The 23499-nt window shown below is 42.3% G+C and overlaps 1 protein-coding gene across 7 annotated transcripts in view; it reads right to left on the bottom strand.

The window, feature by feature from the left end:
- The window catches only part of CTBP1 (C-terminal binding protein 1), a 244019-nt gene that overhangs the window by 67956 nt on the left and 152564 nt on the right, over window positions 1-23499 (bottom strand). For 3 of the 7 annotated variants that reach the window (XM_057409894.1, XM_057409876.1, XM_057409858.1), the window contains exon 1: window positions 2766-2955. The exons of 3 other annotated variants lie outside the window; for them this stretch is intronic. Coding sequence is in view for 2 of the 4 variants with exons in the window: in XM_057409858.1 (XP_057265841.1) it covers window positions 2766-2805 (40 nt within the window). In the remaining 2 variants the exon portion in view is untranslated. Of the gene's footprint in view, window positions 1-2167; window positions 2454-2765; window positions 2956-23499 lie in introns of those variants that run through there. One more of the 7 variants, XM_057409867.1, reaches the window with a different exon arrangement.

The following is a 23499-nucleotide window of genomic DNA, read 5'->3' as shown; positions in this document are numbered from 1 at the left end:
GACTAGCCACCAACCCACAGTAGATGTTCTTATGATACAAAGGGACTGACTTTATGTTTCAACACGTTGGCGAGTGCACTGCTGCATCTGTATGATAACACTTTGCAGTATCCAGCCCAATGCTAATCTCTGGGATCACACTTTTGGCCAAGTACTGCTCAGTCTGTTTACATTGTAAATAAAACAATAACTCTTAGAACCAGAGAGATTAGTAAATTCAAGCATCGCCACACATTTTTAACAAAGGGCAGATGCTATTTATCTTTATTATGCATAAGGACAAGTCAAGAGCTAACCAAACTGACAAATGTAGGGGCACTTGTAATTTGTTTTGTCACGCTATCAGGAACTCCACATGATGATAAAGGATCAGAGCATGTACAATATTTACGATGAGGAGGTTATTACATGTAGTATACTTGTGCTCAAAAGCTGCCTGCATCTGCTACTCCTTAACTACATATGACAACTGAACTGAAAAATTCACAGAGGTGACTGTAGTAGTTTCATTTCAAAACAGCAGTTTCATTGACTAAACCCTTCTACTGAGCACGACTATAGCAAATCCTGGGATTTTTACTATTTTATTCCATTACTGAACTGGCAAATAACTCATCCCTTGATGAAGAAATAGAGGATCTACATTAATTTGGGGAGTTAGGGGATGTTTGCAGAAGGACAGAGAACATGCTACTGACTCTGCACCAATTCATGCCCTCAATGCCATCAAACAAATGCAGAGAAACTCCATTCACATCCCAAATGTTCTCATATTAACGACAAAAATGAAGGAACAGCTGAACCTTCTCATTTTCGCTCATTGGTTTATGAATCACAGACACCCCGTAAACATCTATTTCTTGTTCAGACTGGAAAACCATGGCAGGTTGGGGGCAGAGGGTTGGTTGTTTCATTTTGATTTGAGAAACACTAGTGAATTACAACTGGACACAGTATCCTGTCCCTGGCTTACTCTCAAGATGGTCTGCATAATAAACCAAAGAGGGTATTATCTGACAAACGTTAAGGAATCCCAATACTGAAATCTTGCTGCCTTTGGGGTCGATTAAAAGCAATGTCATAGATGATACTAAAGTTAGCAGCTTGGGCTGCTAATTTCACATGCCTGCTTCACCAACACATGGCTAAAAATAGATAAAAGAGATAAGAACACAGAACAAAGAGATGCACTGGACAATTATCTCTCTACTAGCATGGTCTACTTTATAGTGCGCATTTTAACCCTTTTGATGTATAAAATATATAGATTTTTCAAGCATTACTCAATGGGCTTTCAATCTACAACAGAAATTATTTAAATATATTTCATTTTTCCTTGTATTTTCTTGTTCCCCTCCTAGTGGGACACAATAATGAGGTTTCAAATATTTTAATAAGGGCATCATGCTACTTGCCAAGGGGCTCGAATGCTAAATAAGAACATTTACATCTCGTAAGACCCAGGAGAAGGAATCAGTGCGCTGCTCTTGAAACACGTATGTGCATGGCAAATATGATAGTTAATTTTCATTTTCTGGGAAAAGAAGTAGACATTCACTTCAGTTTATTAGGCCTCATTATTTTCAACGAGGCTAAAGGGATGATTATCTTTAGCTGCTCCGTCATGGTCTAAAAGCAAACATTCTTCCTGCTAAGGACAACAGTTATTAAAATATAAGGGGATATTAAATTGTTAAATTAAGTTACAACAGGTGAAATCTTAAAACAACACCCCCAATAACAGTGTTTTCTGACATTATTCTGCCCAGATGGGCACTATGACTGAAATCCTGACTTTGGAATTTAATTATTTTAGAGAAAAACAAAGCAGCAGAGCAGCCTGACTCGCATCTACATGGCAAACAGGCTTATTCTCTGCTTTGCAGCCTTCTTCTTGGTATCATTTGCTTACAAATGATCATGTTTATAAACACAATCGACATTCTGTCTCCTTATGTCTGGGGGAACAACAAAAAAATAAGCACCTTCGGATTAACATGACAATTTACACTAAGCGATTCTAGAGGCATACCTGTAACATCACCCCATGCATATTATTCATGTTACCTTAAAAACCAGCAGCAATCCACAAATGCATTTGCTAGCACACGGTTAAAAGAAAGGAAAAAGAAAGAACATAAAACCAAATTCACAAGGAGAGCCTTACCTCTCTGATACATAACCCGTCCGCAGATTTAGCAAAATCATTTCAACAGCCAGGCCTTAAGCACTTTTTACAGCAATAAGACGCCGCTTTTAAACTTCCTGTTTATTGAAATATTAGCACAGCTTTTTTTCCCCCCTCCGTGGCACTTTACCAGCATTTCTCTGCAGCTAAAAGCCAGAGCACCGCTCAGCCCAAGAGCGAACGGGACCGGGGTGGGGAAGAGCCCCTAAATTCACATTCCTGATGCAGTTTTAGCGCCGTTTCACTTTTTTATTGAAGGAGGAATTATCCTTGCAGCCGAATTCCAGTCGCTGGGCTGCGCCCCCCTCTTCGCCTCTGATTTTTATTCCTCTTTATGCTTTTATTCAAACACCCCAGCGACCGCCAGCAGCTCCCAGGGCAAAGTTGCGCCGGCGATGCGGCCGTCAGGGGAGCCCCGCTCCCGCCGGGGCCGGGCACACAAAGCCCAGTGCTGCTGCTGCTGCTGCTACCACTGCTGCCGGTAGCGGCGGGGGCCGATCGCCGCCTTACATCTCCCCACTCCCCCATTCCCATCCCCACCGCCGCGACCAGGCCGCCGCGCCGCGAGCTCGGTTACCTAGAGGCAAGCCCTTGTTTAGTAAGTGAGAACTTCCCATTGAAGCGCTACGTCCGCGCCCGCCGCGGGGAGGAGGCCGGAGGGGCACCGCCGCTCCGCGACGCCGAGGCTGGCGATGGAAGCGCGGCCCGCCGCGGCATATGGCGGCTGCTCCGCGGGCGACCCCTCCACTGAGGCGCTGAGGCGCGCGCGCGCCACCGCCACCGCCGCCGCGCGCATGCCCGCCCGCGCGCGCCCGCGCTGCCCGCCCGCCCTCAGGGCGGGGAGCGACCGCCGCCACCTCCTCCTCCTCCTTCTTCTCCGCGGGCTCGATCTCTTGGTTCTAGGCAGGCATCGGAGACAGAATGAGAGCGGGGCGGGCGCCCCAGAGTCCCGCTTCGTTCGCTCGGCGCAGCGAAAACTCCCGGTTGCTTTTAGGACATAATGCGGCCGGTTTGGGGTTTTGTTTCCATTAAACTTCCACAAGGTGGGAAGTTCACCTGCATTTGACATCCTGCCTGGCATCCCAAAAGATGTGCGCTTCTGGTGCTTCACTGTTTTTTATGACTTGTCTAAGGCTTTTCTCCCTTTTCTTGCTTCTGTTAATTTTTTAAACACACACACAGAAAAACCAACTCTCTAAAATCAGAACACTCCAGTTTTGCTCCTAGTGAGTGTAAACGGGGATTAGTGCCTCCAGTCGGAGCCCCTGTGCCGGGTCCACGGCCCCAAACCATCCCTGTGATCCCACAGGGAAGCAGCAGGGCTGGGGTAGGCACTGCCGCCAGCGGGGCCAGGTTTAGATGAAAAGCGGCAAAAATCATCACAGGATCATGGAATGGTTTGGGTTGAAGGGACCTTAAAGCTCATCCAGTCCCAAGCCCCTGCCATGGGCAGCGACACCTTCCACTAGAGCAGGTTGCTCCAAGCCCCATTCTGATGTTCTTTCCCACTGGGGATACCTCACACGTTCCCACTAAACCCAAAGTGTGGGGAAACTTGCACCAAACCCTCTTCAACCCTCACCCTTGGTGCGTAAATGACGAAGCTCCGCTGCTTTACTACCCGGCTATGTCCTCTTTGCTTCATTGCTGCTCTGAGGCCACCACAGTGAACCCCGGGCATCCCCATACAGCTCCCATCCCTTCTCCCATTTTTGTGTCCCCAGGATGAGCTCCTGTACCTGCTCCCTCAGAAACCACCAGCTACAGAAAGGGCCCATTCTGCTGCCACGGTACCATGCAGCAGTACCAAATTAATCGCAATTAACACCATATTTATGCTAATTGCGCCACAGACCAACACCCAGCGCAGGGTGGACCCTCAGAGGAGGCAGCTGGAGCCTACAGGCGCCCTTCTGAGGAGATGGAAGGTGGGTGATGAGCCACCAGAGGAGCGGCCGCTGCTGTGGACCCGGGGCTCAGGAGCCCGCATGCACTGACAGGAAAAAAAGCACAAATCCACCAGTCCACCTCTGCGCTGCCCAAAATGGAACCGACACTGAGATTTGGGTCAAAACCAGGAGTCACTGACCCAAACCCCAGCGACGCCCCCTCCGCCTTCCCCCGCTCCGAGCTACCACACGGGGGTGCCCCCGAGAGCCCGCCATTCGCCAACTCGCCCCAACAGCGGCGCCGGCGGCGGACGACAACCGCAGTCAGCGCGGCGGCGCCCCCGCGCCCGGCTGTGTCAGCTGACGCGGCCCCGCCTCGCCCCGCCCGGGTGAGGGTGGCGGGTCCGCTCCGCCGCCATGGCCGCGCTCTGTACCGTACCGTGCCGTACCGTGCCGCGCCGCCGTCCTGCCCCGCTGCTCAGCGCCCACAGCTCCTGGTCCGGCCAGCCGGGAAACTCCTCCACCTCTCGCACAGCCACCACCGTCCCCTCCCTGCAGCGGAGCCGCGGCTGGACGCACACAGGGTGTTCGCTCGCTCCGTCCTCTCCCCACAGGCGAAACCGGCGAGCGAAAACACCTTTTTTTTTTTCTTTTTTTTTTGCTTTATCCAGTAATAAAACGCTCGGTTTCTATCAGCGGTCACGCCGCAAACGGCCCCAACGCCTGCCCTCCACAGCAGTACCTCAGGGGTGCCAAGGGGCCTGATACCCCCCCGATAATGATTGGCGATGGCCACGACAGGCCAGCCTCTGATAAAAATATTACTATTATTTTCCGAGCTCAGCGGTGATGCAGAGGGAAATAAAGCTCTTACCGGCCTGGAGGAGAGGGCAAGCCGGCCACTGAGCCGGAGTTTGGGGGGTCCTGGCCGAGGGGCAGCGAGCTCGGTGTACATCTGTCCCGGTGTACATCTGTCCGTCCCGCCGCCTCATGCCATGCCAAGCCAAGATCCCTGCGCAAACTCTCAGTGCCTCCTCTCGCACGGTTTTAATCACTTTGTGGGTGATCTGAGAGTTAATTCTGCCGACGCTGCACTCCGGGACCGTGGGTGATGTTTAAACATAAGAAGCACACAGAAAGGGAGGGGTAGAGATGAAGATTTAAGGGGTTTTCCTAATTCTGCAGGATTGCAACACTTCAAATATAGGTGAGAAGTGTATTAGAGAATACAAATAATTATAGGGACTCTCAGGCAGCAAACATTAGCAATTCACTTTGATAAGTGACATGTTCTATACTAGGGAGCAGATAATCTCTTCTGTGCTTCTTATATAAATTTTCCTGTGCTTTTTGGAGGGATTTTCTTTGCTTGTTTGTTTGAGAGGGGAATATTTGAACCCAAAGGTTATATATAAAGTATGGTTTCAGCCTCCCACATTGTGTGGATTTCTGGAATCCAGGGCACAAGTAAAGGATTTTAGCTCATAGGCAGCCTTTAGCAATCTCGCCCAGCTCCCTAATAACTTGTTTTTCCCCATCATTCTCCAGTTACTGTCCATTTCATGGGGTTATTCAGCAGAATCAAGAGGTAACTCCCAAGACCAGTTTTTTGCAGCCTCTGATTTAACTTCATTTTCCTCCTGCTTTCATGGGAAAGCCTTTTGTGGCTCCGTGCAGACGTCTCAGACATCCCTCAAACAACACAGTTTCTCAAGATTCTCACTGTGCATCACTAGGGCAGCATCTAGCCAAGCGCCTCATGTGGGGGTTGTATAAATAAACAAATTTGGTTTTAATCACTTTAAAGTGGTTAACCACTTTATTGCCATTTATAGATGTTAGCAAATATAAAAATACATACATATCAAAGCTGTAAGAAGAAAATCATGGGGTGTTTTTTTTCTTCACTGCTGAAGTTGCCATGTGGCAAAGTATCAGCAGGAATGAGCATTAGGTGTAGAACACGCTCAAACTGCAAATGAAACGTCTGTGAATACCAATATGGATATGGAAGTATCTCTGGGGAAAAAAAAAAACAAACAACAACCTAATAGTAGAAAATGAAAACTCAGCATTGGAATGAAGAGTTCAGTTACATTTCTTTTATAGAGAAACATAAGCAGATAGAGGCAACAAGACCATGTCCTCGGTGGGGTTACATGACTGGGCAAATGTTTAGTTCTAAACTGGAACTGCTGCCTCGAGGAGGGAGGGGAGTGTGGTACAAAATATTATGACAAGGGGAGTGCTCTAAGTGAGGATAAGTTGGCATGATGAACAGATGGAGTATTCAGTAACAGGAGGTTATTAATACTGCAGTTTGGTATTCTCCACGCTACTTCATGAAGGGATTCATATGCTTGCTCTTTTTCCTTTCTGATTGTACATAGACTTAACAAATATGCACACTGGAGGTAGTGCCGGACTTGCTTCCCTCTCAGCACACATGCATGCATCACAAACTCATCTTTCCTGTGAAAACATCATGGGCTGGATCCTCATCTGACTGCACTACTTTCAGTAGCAGAGAGCTGATTTGCACCCGCTGAAGGAGAGAGGTTATCTGACCCTGTCTCCCCTATGGAAAGGTCTCTCCACCCTTCTCTGACAGCTGCCACAAGGCACCTGCTCTAGAGAATGAACTTTAGAGACTCTCAGGATGGAAAAAGAGAATGAAGTAACCCAGCAGCAATTGACATTTTCCTTCAGAACACAATGCAATGCTCTTTATGTTTAAGAAAATCAAGCTTGCTTTCACCTACAGTTCAGTCCTCTCCTGCACGGCTGTCAGTGGCCTAGTTTTCAACTGGACATGGGGAAATCCAGGAGCACACCAGAGGACTCCAGCCAAGCTTTCCTCTGCCCCATCCATTTTACTTCCTATGTTCTCCAGCTTGCCTCCAGGTCACCAAACATTCACTGATCTTCACATCGTTTAGACCATGGCTTGTACAGCTATAACATAAGTAAATCTTCCACAAAGCCTAACACTCCCCATCCTCTTACCACATTTTGGCACTGCTGTCACTGCAGCTAATTTTATTTTTTAACAGCAATGTGACACAGCTGAGTGTCTTGTGTGTTTTGCGCTAAGGATTACGGCGTTTTTTGAAGCCCCCAAACTGTTTCTTGGCTTCCTAAGAGTCAGCTGGAGGAGCACATGTGCTGAAGAGTAAATACATTGTTTTAAGTGTATCTGTTAACAGCCATATGTATAATTTAAGTACAAGTTTTATTCCCCCCAGAATGTCTAAGCATAAGGGCATGACCTTGGGCTTTCACAAATTAGATACATTAGGGTACTATATCTTTAGCAGATGTGGCTTTGAAGATACTGAAAGAGGAAGTTTTACTGTTGCAGTGTCTAAGCAAGGAGCAAAGATACATGTCGAATGCACTCTGAAGTGAATAATGAGGTTTGACAATATTTTTATTTCTAGATACTGTGATTGTGTACTTACAGATTTTCTTTAGTTTGCCACAGCTGCGCATGCTGGCTCTTTGAGGCATGTTTTTGCTTCATTATCAAACATGCGTCATCCATCATAACAGTTTCTAAAACCATCGTTTTAAAACCTTTATGCATTTTTAATCAAAAAACAAGATTATATTTCAATGCAATATCTGAACTTTTGTCAACAGTAAATCCTGGAGATGCTATTAGGAGATCCTAAAACGGATTTGTGTCAGAACAAAACAATGGTTGGATAAAGCAGAACCAACACTTAAACTTTATCCTAAAAAGAGATCTATAAAATGTCTAATAAAAATACCTCAATTCAATTTATTAAAAATCTGGAAAGAAGACTTTGGATTTAAATGTTTCCTTACTTCTTTCACTCAGATCCTGAAAAGCATTTGTTTATGAAACACACACACAGACATCAGTCTACTTTCACATTGCAATTGCATGTTTTAATTACAGCTGCTTTTTGTTTTTTTCTAGGTGTAACTTCCTCTGTGTGAAACTTCCTGCTGTAGGAAGTTAAGGCTTTCTGGGTGATGTAAAAGAGAAAGCTATTTTGCAGAAACATCTTCAGCAGGTTGTGAGGGGGAAATGGAAAAAAAGAATAATTGACAGAAAGGAGACACTTCATCTTTAAGAAATGGTGGTAACTGCAAGTGTGAAATAAAATAGAGGACCTTCATCTACCGTTAAAACGAAAGTCTGCTGAAGAATCAGTCATAGCTTAAAGTTCTGCTTAATGAACAAGAAGTTCAGCTGTGTCAGACATTCAGTCATTTTTGAAATGCCAAATGTGCATTGCTCCCTTCTCAAAATGGAATGGCTATACTAGCTCTGTGCTGGAAATACCAGCCGTACAGAAGTGAAAAAGCTTTGCAGCATGCTAAATGAATGGAAGAACAAATTCCCTTCAAACCAGTGAACACAAAACCCTTCTCTCCTCTGATGTTATCTGTATTAAGTGACGAAGGGATTTTCTTCTTGATCTCACCCTCTTCATACATGTGCTAAAAAAACAAGAACCAGGGTGGAATTAAATCCTTTGCACTTTCTGGTTATTGCTAAATGAGAGGTATCATTTTCTGACTAGTCAGGAGTTAACAGACCATTTCCAGGAAGGTCTGTGCTGTGGCTGAAGAGAAAAGGAAGACAGAGATGAACAGCAGAAGAAGCCTATCGAGAACCATTAGTGGATGTCAGCCATTGTCCATCTGTTCACAGTGGAATAAATCCAGACCTGAAGGAACAACTGCAACCTGCCCCATATGGCTCGCTCCCTTGGCAGGGCTTCTTTGGGGATTTGACATTGGATGAGGTAAAGGAGAAGGAGCGCAATCTGTGTTCCCAGGAACGAACAGCTAATTAACATGAAAGAACAAAAAGTGGCTTAGTAACCCAGGGGAAGATTTTCTCCTTCTCACCTGTCTGAGACTTTGGAGCCCATACAAACTAAGTTGCAGAGATACTGCACTGAGGCTCCTACCAGTCCCTAAAAGTTTAACTTTAGCCACCAACAAAATTCTATGGACAGTGGGCGAGTGAGACCAGTGATCCTGCTGTCTCCCAGGGTGTTAAAGAAGGCATCTGGAATATATTACACTAAAAAATTCCATTAACAATTATAGTGCAATATACTTTCAACGTAATGAACCAGAACAACAACATTCTGCATTTACTTTCAAAGAACTGGATTGTAGCAGATTACTACTGAGTAGTAATTTACTTCTCAAGTTTTAAATCAGTCTGGGGCTGGTCATGAAGCAAAGTATTATATTTTAGATGGTTAAGGGCAGTTGTCTCAGACCCATACAGAAGAGTTCTGCCATCTGATTGTCTCTTTAAAATTATAATGAGAAACAGATACTCTATTTGTGATGCTGCATTCTGTATGCAAAGAAGCAGATCTACATATTAAGGCCAACTGAAGGGATCAAAACCTGCAAGCTTGTAGTAGATTCAGTAACCTGTTCGGTGGTAGTAATTTCATAGGCAATACAGAGAATACTTAACCATCCAGTAGCCTCAGGAGAACCAGTGCATGTCCTTAGTGAACTTTCTATTGTGGGTATGTCTTCAGTCTTAGACAGTGTGCTCAGAAACTTAACAGATGTAGAAAATCAAATTCAGATACGATGTGCAAGAGGTACTTTGGCCTACATGGATTCAAGGGCAGCACCCTGCCTACCACACTTCCAGACGAGAGAGGTGCTTAGGCTGCAAGCTTTGTCTCTGCTCTAGCTTTGAAGCCATAAGCAGTTCAGATTTGCCATGTTACTCCAAACGTGAGGTGATTATCTGCTCAGAAACGGCATTAGTTATTTTGGACCTGGCACCATTATAAATCAGCAGCAAGGGCATCTCTAGGAGATGCTGCGTGTTCATAGCGATTTCGACTGGCCCTAAGTTAGTGGTCTCTGTGCTTCAGTGTCATTTGCACACTATTATCCTCCACCTCCTCTTCAGTTCCCTTGTAACACACTTTTTTTTTTTGTCAAAGATGCACAGGTAGCCAAGGAAAAAAATTACAGATGCATCAGAAATCATTTTAAAGTTCCCAAACAATTATATTCACACTTACAAATGTCATTCATGCACTAGGCGGCACAGAGAACGTCATATTGCCTTGTTTGAAACACGTACCACAAAACTGAGGACCCTTTCAGGAAAAACAAAGGTATGAAATCAAAACAACATCTTCCTAAGCATTTATCTAGAGACACTTTTCTCAAACTAACCATGAGGCTTATTGGTCTGAAACAAATAGCAAGGATACAAAAGGATGCAAAAAGTAAAACGACGCCTGTTACTTGAAAATGTCTATTTGCTGTCATGGACTTTAAGCACAACCGTGCACTGGATTATACACATTTTTTACATGAAATGAATTCTCTTGTTTTGTCAAATTTACTTCGGATGATTACAAGTTATCAGTCGTGAATTTCATCCTCTTCCAAACTGAACACTCTTTGTACCCTCATGAAATACTGCACTACCAGAACTCCACTATCACCTCGTACCAAGATAAGGGAACCGTTCATTATCGAGCAAAAAGTGACCTCTAGTGAAGCATCACGCCAGCTCCTGAGACACACACCATCTCTCTGGCAGCGCCTTGCTTTTCACTGACTGATCACATCCACATACCATTAAAGTCTGATAATACCACACCATAACACTACTCAGCATCTGTACACCATCAGTCAAGCACTTCCGACACCTTCAGTAGCTCACACTTTGCACAGCAGGTGTAACAAACTACAGAAAACATCTGCACATCAAAAAACCTGAACACTGTTGTTTGAACATAATAAAGTCTGCCTCCAGATAACTATTAGAGAATTTAATGGACTACAATGAAAAGTGTAAGCTCTAACTGGATATTTTATCTCGTTTTAATGTCATTTTAAAAGCAGTATATCCAGACATTTGTAAACAAAATAAGAAAACCGTCCCATTGAATATGTAAAAACAGAAATAATCTCAATGAACAGCCCTTTGTACTCTAAGAAAGACAGGAAAATTAAGAGTGGAGGAAAACAGTAGCAAAGAGATGGGCAGTGAAAATCAATTGCATAGTTACAACATATGGAACAATACATGGGCGAGGCAATCCATAACAGTGACTGGTCAATGATTTTCGAACAGTAAAAAGAAACTAGCAAGGTTTCAAGCGTAAAACACATAACCCATTAGCCACAGAAACACATTTCATGTTCTCTACTTATAGATCTAGCAACATACTAATAATTCTATACCTCTCCTAGCATGTGTGTACTTTTCTAACAAACATTTTATTGGGAGGTACAGCTTTTTTTCGTTTACAAAACCAAAACAGACTCTTGTGCAACTTTTTTACTTCCAATTCTCAAGGCTTAAAACTCAATAGCTGAAAAGTAAACTGCAAGAAATCCTTATCCCTTTGCAAGGCTCCTGAGATACAATTCAAATTCCAAAGGACATCGGTTTACAAGGCAACTTACACAGTGATATGAAAAGTATTGAACTATATTAAAACAGCTCCCTTCATATTGCTGTAAAATATAAAGAGAGAAGCAGACTGTTATCCTAGCAAAGATTGCCAGATCATAGTACTTATATAAATACAACATACAATTTCACCATAGAAGAAAAGTCGATTCAAATAGGTGATAATCGGTATCAGCAGATTTACTGCTACTTGAACTGGTATTTACTGGCAAATACCCTGATTTACAGACTAAGGCAGCACTGTGCCTTATGACAGGATTGTATTATTTAAAGATTATTGGATAAACTTTCCAGAAGTCTTATAATATTGCATGAAGAAAACGCTGCAGAGAGAATGTGTATCATGGAAACGTTTGCTAAACTGTCGCCTTTGGAATGGTTCAACTCCTCTACCCAGGAAAATGCCATCTGACAGAGATGTTTTGTTCAATTTGTATCACAGTGCAGCACAATTGCAGTCCTACAATTGTCTCTTGGGAGCTCCATCATCTCACAAGGACCACTACTCTCGACAGCAGAATCATCAGTGCAATTTTAAAGATAGTAACTCTTATGCCAGGCAGGCGTTGCCAAGGTGGTCAGGCTGATACATGTGCAGTATTTGTGATTCATGGTGACTTTGTGGAAAGCCCACAAAGAGCTCATCATGAGCTATGACACAGAATCACAGAATTGTTTAGATTGAAAAGACCTTTAAGGTTATCGAGTCCAACCATTAACCCAGCACTTCTAAGTTCACCACTAAACCATGCCACTAAGGACATCATCTAGACATCTTTTAAATACCTCCAGGGACGATGACTCCACCACTTCCCTGGGCAGCCTGTTCCAACTCCTGACAACCCTTTTGAGGAAGAAATTGTTCCTAATATCCAATCTAAAACTTCCCGGGTGCAGCTTGAGGCCATTACGTCTTGTCCTATCACTTCCTACTTGGGAGAAAAGGCCAACCCCCACCTCACTACAACCTCCTGTCAGGCAGTTAGAGACAGAGATAAGGTCCCTCCTGAGCCTCCTTTTCCCCAGGCTGAACAACCCCAGATCCCTCAGCTGTTCCTCATCAGATTTGTGCTCGAGGTCCTGCACCAGCTCCGCTGGCTTCTCTCCACTCCAGCACCTCAATGTCTCTCTTGTAGTGAGGGGCCTGGAACTGAACACAGGATTCAATGGCCTCACCCCAGCTCATCTTCAGCCAGCCGTCAATCAGCATCCCCAGGTCCTTTTCCAACAACAATTTCTTTTCCCTTGCTTCAAATTCTCAATTTTTATTTGGGTCTTATTTATTCCTATGGCAAACAGAAGAGTCATTGATATCAGAATAATCTTTTATTAATTTGTATTACTTCATGTATCTGAAAGAATGGTCACGGTACAGGCTTGTACATCACTATGGGCAGAGTAAAGTTCAGCAGACATCCACAAAAAGGAAAATACACCCATGCAAACAGATCAGGTTCTTAATTAAAATGATTCAATACGCCTTATGAACCGTGCAAGTTGTATCAGGGATGAAGAAGTTACCTTAGGAAAAATGTACTTTAAATTAACTAGCGCAGGCTAAAAAGACAACTGAGCTGTAATAATCATAGAATCACAGAATAGTTAGGGTTGGATAATAAGTAAATGTATATAGATAGTGTATAAATAATTAATTAGCTTTTCCTGAAAGACCTGGAAACAAATGAGAATACTTTGTGGATTGTTGTACTGTGCTCATCTCCAGCTAAAGTGGCTTGTGAGACTCGTGACCCAGAAAGGTTATTTGTGTTTTTTCCCAGAGAATGCACCTATATGATTAACATTACAGAGAAACCCACATCAGCAAACATTATCGCAAGAGAGGAATGAACAATAATTCATGTTGATAATAAATAGTGCAAGGAGAATAGAACTCCACCCTACCTTGGTTCTGTAAGTATTCTGAATGTTCTTCCTTTCAAGCACTACAACTGTAACCTTCACTAAGTATCACGAACTGAGAGGGAAGGGATGCCTTTTTGGTTTGTTTCTAGGGTTTTTACAATCACAACCACAGTTAAGTTTTCTCAGTCTATTCCTGGATCTTTCCTGACAAGGGATTTCCAATTGTACTAAAATCTATGGATGGTTTGAGATGTAGACAGATGTCTGTGAGGCCACAGGCTGAGGTCATCAAACTCATCTCATTTCTGACCTAAGCCTAGTCTCTGCGCTCTCCTAAAACAAAAGGGGGAAGGGGGGGGGGGGGGGGGGATGGAAAGGACACCAAAGAAACTGTTTGCTAATGCATGTAGAAATTTGTTCTAGTCAACTTTTAATCTAATAGCACACACAGATTTTCGTAACATAATGGCCAACAGGACAGCCATTGAGAAGATGCATATTTGGTCATCTATCATTACTCCTCCTCACAGTGTAATTGTGATTTCTGGCATTATTAGCAGGCAACTGCAACTGTCTCTTACTTCCTGAACATCTAACCAACCAGGTTTTCAAGAACTCACGGTTAAATCTAATTGCAAAAGCAGTTTTACTGCACTGAGTGAAACTGCTTAAATTTATACACATTTTACAAAACAGTTCAATTCCTCAGTTCTTGAAACAGCCAAAGAAAAGAAGTACCACGCTGATGCTGACATCGTTTCTGCTGCTTAAGGGAAGATAAAATTGGGTCTCTCAAAGCTGCAGGCAAAATACTACAATGGATAACAACTCTTCCTTGTGTATACATGATTGGAACGGCTGTCTCCGTTGGGCGCTGACCGTACGTTGTGAGGCACAGAATGGATTCAGAGAAGATTCTTCTGTTAGAATCAGTTCATGTGTGCATGCAGTATTCAAACAGCTTATTTTACAATCACTGCTGCCTGCTCCCTGACCCCAGAGATGCCTTTTTGCTTAAAACGACCACTGAAACCTCCCAAACACTACAAAACCCCACAATGTAAATAAATACATGTACTTATTGCACAGGGGTTTCTATTTGAGAAATAAAGCGAAGATAACATTGATAATAAATTTTCTGAATCCTTTTCCCTTTGATGGCTGCAGGGTAGTCTAAAATTTTTACATATAATCCACTGTGACGATCAACACTGTTTCTGTTCTGCTCTTAAAAACAGAGAAGAGGAGGAAAAGGTTTTGTACAGGAGCATTAATAGTTCCACTTGCCCTGTGGCAAATGGGGAAAATATGTCAATGTGAATTACTGTACTGTCTCCATGGATCAAGATTTCTCCTGGTGCATTCAAAATTCCACTAAGAGAAACAATTGCTAAGAGCATTTGCTACTTAGCCTGCTAGCTGGAATCAAACAAGACCCTAGGATCAACTAATGCTAAAATATTATCTTTTCCATTGATTTTCTCCCCCTACATTAACTGAGGAAAGAATCAGCTAAATAATTTTAGCTGGGAAGAACAGCGTATCACTCTCACAAGGACATCCAAAGAACTGAAATAATCAACATAATTGCAAAAGAGAATTCTGAGCAGCTTATACTACCAGAAACAGAAGAATATCGCAGTATAATTTTACTTCATTCCGACACAAACAAGTTGTACTACATATTCCACTTATTACACATGGAGTTACAGCGGGGAATGTACAACCTCTTCTCTACGGAAACTGAGAACACCCACACAGATGCATTAGGAAAAATAATTCCAATTTTGTGCAGTTCTGCATGCACTTTCATACTCAAAGGAGTGAGCCAAACACCAACAGAGATTTCAAGTCCATTTTCTCTACTGGAAGGCTATTTTATGGGTATTTAGTAAATTCTTTTTATATGTATCTCTTTCCTAGCACTGGATTATGGTCTCAATTAATGAATAAAGTACAACTGCAGAAATTCACGGGCCATTGGGCAGATGTGGTATGAATTCAGTTCTAAACTTCTTGATTTGGCCAACAAGAATGCAGCAGAACAAAAATGAACTACTGGTGAAATCCAGACACTGTGTACCTACACTTTATAGATTATTTCTACCAAACAGTAAATTATTTTAACTAGAAAATAACTGTCTTGATTCTTATATTTCATTCATCCCCAGGATTCATAAACTTCTAACAAGTTCACCTAAGGCAACCATGAAGATGCAATAAATAAGAGCTTTGCAGGGTGTCTGAGTTAGCACTACTAACGTTCCCCTTAGAAAAGTCAGTGCTACGCAGAACTGATTAAAACAAACACACAATAAAAGGATTATGAATTGGTTCGCTTAGGACACATTTGTCAATGCAAAACTGTCTCAGTAGAGATCTTCCTAATGGGTATCTGTCATCATCTCCACCAGTGATGTGGACACAGATAGAAAATCTTTGCCAAAATGACTGTGAACATCACAAAAAACAGTAATAACTGTCTAAAAAATAATAGCAACAGTGCAAGCACACGGTCGTTTTGGATCACAGATAAATGAAGATCACAGAAACAAAACATGCTTTAATAAAACCAAGATGGAAAGCTTTGCCATTAGAAAAAGACTACTGTCACACTGACAGCGTAGGGAACTAGAGCATTAAAAGTAATGAGCAACTCTGTGTGAGCTCCAAGAACGGTACCGTGACCAGAGGAGATATGGACACCAGCTCTAGTGTCCATATTCAGTATGTTTGAAAGGATGCAAAATGAAAAGCTCACTGCTAAAGAAAAATGCCTTGAAGAACACAATGTATTCAGATTGCCAAAAAAAAAGTAGAGATATAACACGATTACACTGTGTAGGATGGAATACCAGACACAAGGACTGCTTAATCTTAGAGGAAGACATTAGAATGAGCAGCTTAGAATCTGTACTTTCTAGCTTCTTTTTTTAAATGGATGTTATTGACTATACTATCAGGGGTTATGGTGGTTGTCTTCATCTTCTTAATACTTCAAATGCCTTTCTGAAAGATCAGGCTAATAAGAAGTCTGCGGCTGAACTGTATCAGGGATACATGTGATACAAAGAGGCTCAAGGTAACCTGGAGATTCCCCCCTGATCCCACACTCTGGGGAGTTACAGCTCCAAGAACATAAAGATCACTAATTGTTGGTCACTACTCTGCTCCCTGCAGGAATGAACAGATGATTTCTTTCACTGAGAATCATCTACTGACATAAATCTCTCTCTGCTCATGATATCCATTAACAGGAAGCAATTACTACTGAGAAGTGGTGATGAAGAGGAATGTCTTATCATAAACCAGCTAAATTCCGGGAGACAGCTCATGATGATCCTACTGAGAGCACTGCCAAGAGAGTAGACTTCAACTGGACTTCTGTGAGAAGCCCCACAAGCACTGAAATCAAGGACTTTCAGTACTAAATTCATAACAAGTTGTTTTTACTGTCATTAAATAACTTTACTGGGGTTCATGCACTTGTCTACCACAGTGCACCGAGGCAGGGATGTTCAGAGACTGGCAGTGAAACAACAGATCACTGTACCAAGTACTCGCATCATGGTCTGCAACAAGATAGTTCCTGCAGCACCTTCATCACCATACATAGGGGATACTGCAGGTAGAAGTGTTTTCAGCAAGAGATAATGAGGTGGCAATGTGCACTTCTTAAGTACCAATGCTACTGCCACCCTGCTCAGGTTTAGCTCAGTAAGTGCTTCATTAAGCATGTTCTGTACCATGCACTCCAACACTATTCTTGTATCTGACAAGTAGAACTGGATGCTGCCCATCAGTTTTTGGTATTTAAGCTGCTGACATCTTAATTGATGACACAGCACAATCTTTTCCATTCAGTTTGCAAAAAGGTTGCGCAAGATGGAGCTTAGAGGAATCGTGCTGGCAAGAGCTTTTGTAAGGGAGCTGAGGCGTCTTGTAACTGGGAGAAATCAGAAGGATTAAGGCAGAAGCCAAGATTCATGAAAAGTACAATCAGTTCTTGATCCTGTCATCCAAAACCACTTCCCTTCTATGTGTCCAGGTTCTTCATCTTTAAAATATGTATAGTATTTGCTTACTGAACACTCATGTTTGCTGTCAGAGCAAATCCATGAAGTATTTAGACATCCCCCTACAACTGAAGAGTCACTTTCAGTACACCTAATGAGACGTATGCAGGTATACATTCACCTGCGGTACTGATCTCTTGTGTCAGCGATATGTCATCATTGTATTTCAAAGCAGACAGATGAAGATTAGATGGTGCTACCCTATAGATAAATACCTTAAAACAACCTATAGAAGTTGACTAGCTAACCTACAGTTTGCACTGTCCCCTAGTCTGAAGAGTCATCTGGAGACATGGAGTATGTAAAGGAGAACTTAAGATCAATAAGAATTCTATTAACCTGTTACTGAAACATTTCCACCACTAAAAACAAAGCTACTGTTGTTACAATAAGAAAAGACTGTCAACCCCAGTCTGGTTTATACATTTATTTTATTGATGATAGGTTGGACAGAAGAATTAAACACAGCGGGTGTAAGACAACGCTGCTTCCCTATGAGATGGCTATCGCAGCTCCTGGCTTTGAGCAATCTGTGTAACTGTACTCCAATCACAACTGTGTTCATTAATAAGACATGTCAGTGCCTCCATCTGCCTGTCTGCTCTTCTCATCCTTCATTTTGGCTTTTTCCAGTAAAGATGTATGTGTATTTAACTTCACGTGCCACGGACATCCCACCACTGAGGTACACACACACACACATCCCCCAAATCCTACTTAAACCAGTCTGCCACAGAGCTAACTCCTCATCACTCCCCACAGAGCTGCTATTAATTGCATAAAACAGTGCGTGGAGGAAAAAGATAACGCATCCTTTTCTGGGACCTGAAACATACACTAATCACTTCTGCAATAATTATGGCACATGAAGTAAGTGTAAACTATGTACTGGTCTTTAGTATCCACAATCAATTTAGCTTGAAAACAGCATTTTTCTGTTTTCCAATTTATTGGGAAAACTAAGAAGCAGTTTTTCTGTCTTTACAGACCAAGCCTTGATGTTACTTAAGTCCATGAAATCTTCCCATTCAAGTATACAAGACCCCGAGACTGAAGTTTCAGGTTAAATTTGTACGTATTCACTACACAAAAGAACAACTAACACAAGGTAATTTCTGCTTCCCAGAGCTCTAAAATAATTACGAACATGAAACAAAGATCCCTGTTTTCCAGACAGCAGTTTTCAGGTGGTTGCACTGAAAGTCTAGAAGGATTCAATTAACATTTAATAACTGTAGAAGACAGTACAGTTCAGTGTGCCAAAATAAACTTCAGCTCACAGCTGTATTCAAAACTTGAAAGATTTTTCAGTAAAATAAATCCATATTTTATTAACATGCTTGCTGCAGCCAAAGGAATAACACATGCCATCATAAAATAAATGCTTAAATCAGTACTGTACACCGTCCTGGATATTGCCTGCCTTAAAATCAACTGTCTCTGTAACTCATTCTGATTTTTAAGGAACTATAGATAATAAGAGTCATCTTTTGCCACAGACAGTCTTTCACCTAAACTTTCTCTACTGTTACAGATTAGGTATAGGCAGGGCAATAGGAAAACTGAACACCAGCTATAAACAGGTATTTGTGGGATAAGAAGTTGGTATTTTGCTGGCATCAGGCGGGCAGCATATACAGGTCTCAGAAAGCAGAAGGGGATGGTTTTTGCAATGGAGTCATCCCGTCCAGGAGAGTCCTCTGAGCTCCAGAGCTTGGTGCTCCTGCAGTCGACCTGCCACTGGATTTAACTTCTGCCTTTGATCCAGCAAGGCCAGGCTGGATGGGACTTTGAGCAACCTGCTCTAGTGGAAGGTGTCTCTACCCATGGCAGGGGGTTGGAACTGGGTGAGCTTTAAGGTCCCTTCAACCCAAACCTATCATGATTCTATGATCGGGAAGGGTTGTCAAGTTCCATGCACTTGCCTCATTTTTTTATTGGTTATAGTCAAAAGCTGCAGTTCAACTCTAATATCACTAGGTGCCTTCATCTATTACTGTTAAGTAAGTACAGTCTCCTAACAGAGTCCCTGCAATCCTCCACTTGCTGCTGTCTCCAGGTAGACACCACTAAACACAACCCCTGTGCCTCAACATCCAACCAGAGCTTTACCCCTCTGTGCCCATCAGATTACAACCATCCCACCACAACCTCTCAACTTGACTAGCACTGTGGGGGGTGTGCTGACAGCCTTATTAAAGCCGAGGGAAACGATGTCCAACTGTTCTCCCCTCATCCCCAAATCCAGCCAGGAGTTCACTGAAGTGAATCTGCTCAGACAGGCAGGATTTATCTGTGCTAAATTCATGCTGACTGTTCCCAGTCAATTCCTTCTGCTTTGTGTCCCCAGAAACACATCCCCAGTCTCCATTCTACCAATGCAGTGGCAGAAACCTTGACACTCAAGTCTCAACTTGAGCTCTGATTTCCCTAACACCATCCCTGCGTTCCAGGGCAGTATTGAAACTCCTCCTCTATGGCCTCTCCCTGCTTCCACCCATACGATGCCCTCAGACTTCCAAGTTTACTGGAGGCTGTTCAAGGACTCCACAGATCCAATTTACACATATCATTTCCTGAGCAATTTCATCTCATGATTTGCTTCCACGTTTCATTCAAAAAGCAGAGATTTTTTTTCCTTTTTAAACAAAGCCTAACTTAGGAAACGCTGACATCTAGAATGGAACTTGGATGGCAGCATGTGAATAGCATTTAAAAGCCTACTGGGAGCAAAATTACAGTTCTTAAGAAGAGTGTGGCTTCTAAAATCTAATTTAACTGTTGCCTAGGCCTCTTCTTAAATTCTTATCTAATTCTTCTTTAAAGTCTTAAATTCTTGTTCAGATAAGAATTTAAGAACAAGGTGACTGTTCAGAAGAAATACCCATTTTTATTTTTTAGGTGTAATTTGGGCAATTAAAAAACCTAAGCAGATTAAGCAAGGTTTCTTAAAGTCTTCTCTTCCACAGAAGAGAGTCTTCTCAGCCATAGAAATGTCATACTTTGGTACATTTCTGTAAGCGTGATTACAGGTCCGTTTATATCTATGGCATTTTAGTATTAATTGTACAAGCACAGCTACGTAATTGTACTCGAAAATTTGATGATGGAAGCAACTTTATCTTTCTTGCATTCCCCATTACTGAAAAGAGAATACAGTGATTTTTTTTTTCAACAAATAACCTATTTTCTGGATGGTCTAAGGACAAACCTTGTGATTTCAATATAGGTCAGTCTGCTCAATGTTCCTATGAAAGATAATTTAAATAAGAAAATTTAAAACTCCATCAAGTCTCACTGATGACAAACTGACTTTTGTCATATTTTGTTTTATTTAATGGCAAATAAACTGCCCTAGAGATGAAAACTGTGGCCAGATGAACAAGCATTGGTTCATAATTAATGCATAAAATATTATTAGACTGATGTCAGCTGATGGCCTTTTCATTCCTAATCACCAATTTAAGATAATTTTTTAAAAATACATTTCACATAAGTGATTTTGATGTTCATCACCTCAAACCACATGGATCAAAGCACAGGAGTGCAGCCCAAAAGAGGTCAGATTTCTGACATAAACCACTGAATTGAGTAGGGAAATGTACTCGATTCAGTGCACATTTGAAACAAGCACTGTGCCAAGGTGGGGCTTGTACCTGAAATCACGTCACTTGTAACTTGTAGTAACGTTGATTTATTTAGGTTTCAGAGGAAAACATCTGAAAGAGGAGAACTTCCCCTTTGTGCCTTTTAGCACAGCCTTGCGCAGGGTGTTACTGGCTGCTTTGCAAGAGAAGTGGGTGAGCTCAGCCATCCTCCCCTGGGCAACCTCTGATGGTCTGCCCTTACCCTCAAACTCCTCCCTTGTATTTCCCACGCTGAAATACTAACAGTTTGCTCCTCTTAACTTCAATAGTTACAGTGAGCTAACTGCAAATTTTGACATCTCTGTGAGATGGTACAGGAGGGGAAAAAATAATCATCCTGCAGAAGGTAACGCTTCTATGTCCTACTTCTGATGCAAGATCTGTTGAACCCTCAAGACGTTATTGCGTTAACTTCATTTGTACTGATCGCCTGTGGTACCAGACTGAAAGCTGAATCTGAAAATCCTCCTGACAGCTTCTCAAGACACACACAGATTTATGCCTTTTACTTACTCTGCAATTTGATCACCCTTCTTTTTTTCTTTAAGTGTTAATTTATATAACAAATTCATGAGTTACAGTCATAGACATCACAGTAACCCTGGAAAACCCACACAGAGTTCCCTATCCCCAACATAATGATGAAGAAAGCACCACAGTCCTCTCACCAAAACACCCTTCAAGCTTTGAAGTGTATTCTAATAACAAAACCTGGACTTTGATCAGTAAAGGAGCATTTCCAGAGCTCAGGACCATGTCATCCTGCTCACTCTTCTCTCCTCCATCCTTTGGTAGCTGTCGGTAACACTGGGAGATGCTCACACCGATCCGCTGCAAACCACTGCTTCCACATTTCAAACTGAACGTCATCCAGACAACTCAACTTCAAACTTTTCTGTCCTCCCACCTCCTGCTTTTTAAATGTATCCCTAACTTTGTAACGTTGCTCTCAAGAAAATGGAGCAGAAAAAGCTTTCAGCATAGAAAAATATTCCCTAAATGTCTTACGTGCAAAATGCATGGCTAATGGGGATCTATGACCCTAAACCTAGTAGTGGTGCATCTCATCCCCGCTGCTTAGTTCCAAGACTGATATGAGGTCATGCATGGCACCACCCGTTCCAACAGGACATCTCCATTAACCCAGTGGAGAACAGCCAATTTACAAAGGGATATTGGTATGCTTCCCCATAGAAACCACACAGAGAGGCAAGGCCAAGGTTGGGACATAGCAACAACACGTCCCAGATAGGAAGGAGAAGCTGAAGGTCCTGAAAACGTGCTACATCTTGGGTTTGTACAACTGTATTTAAGCCTACATAAACGAAGTTTATTCATTCCCTGAAAATAACACACATTTCCATCCTCACATTTACAATATGAACTTGACAACAGAATTTTTGTCATTGCTGCCTTCGCTTCAACAGCACAAATATTTTGACACTAAAGGCTGCAAAGAAAACAAACAGATTTTATGTCAACACAGACCAGTCTGAAAACAATATACCCTCGGGTCACCAGATTTACTTGAGTTTTCTGCCTGGTTTTGAACAAGGAGATTTCTTCCCGTGAATGACCATTTCATGTCCAAACTAAAGGGAAGTGCAATACAACTGTGTCATTTGATTAAAAACATCTCCGGGAAGTAAATATTTGCTTTCTGCTCAATAACCGGCATGTTTGCAGCTTAAAAGGGGAGTGATTTGGTCAGAAGGTATATGCAGGTATGTAACTATAATTTATGTATTGACTTATTGTTTATGTACAGGCACAGAATATAACACTCCCCAAAACCAGACCAGAAAACCACGGTGTTGAATGCTGTGGAAGGAAATCGGGAAAGGAGAGGATCCTTAAAAGCTTTGTAATTTAAGTATAAAGCAAAATAAAAAGTGTTCCTCATGGTTTAGACATTAAATAAACACAGAATAGTAACGGCCAAAAGGTACCTCTCAAATCCTAAAGGGAGGAAGCAGCTCCTCCTGCTAACAATGAAACACTGGACTAGATGTGACAGCACAGGCCACATCCAGTGTCTAACGGATGAGGTGAAACAAGCAGATGAGGTGAAACAAGCCACAGAAAATATGTATTCAGATATTTGTGTCTCTGAAACATCAAAAACAAACTCAGTGTTTGGGTACCAAAACACAAATTCAACGGATGCAGCCAGGTCGTCTCAAGGGTGTTTAAATAGGTGTTTATCACCCTTGCAGGAGACAGAAGCATTACATTTTAATTGCTAGCCTTTATAACCATGTAACAAAATACTTCTAATAACTGAAAGGACAAATGTGATGATTAAAATACAGTCAATCTTACTAAGTTGTTCTCTAGTCCAATGCAGAGAAGTAATCCTTTCCCTAAATTATTTACTAAAGAC

Source organism: Pezoporus wallicus, unplaced genomic scaffold (assembly GCF_028554395.1).
Source record: "Pezoporus wallicus isolate ANWC-B61680 ecotype Strahan unplaced genomic scaffold, APGP_CSIRO_Pwel_v1 contig_8512, whole genome shotgun sequence".
Classification (NCBI taxonomy): Eukaryota; Metazoa; Chordata; class Aves; order Psittaciformes; family Psittacidae; genus Pezoporus; species Pezoporus wallicus.
Note: the sequence above shows the minus strand (reverse complement) of the source record. Positions and strands in the feature narration are given on the sequence as shown.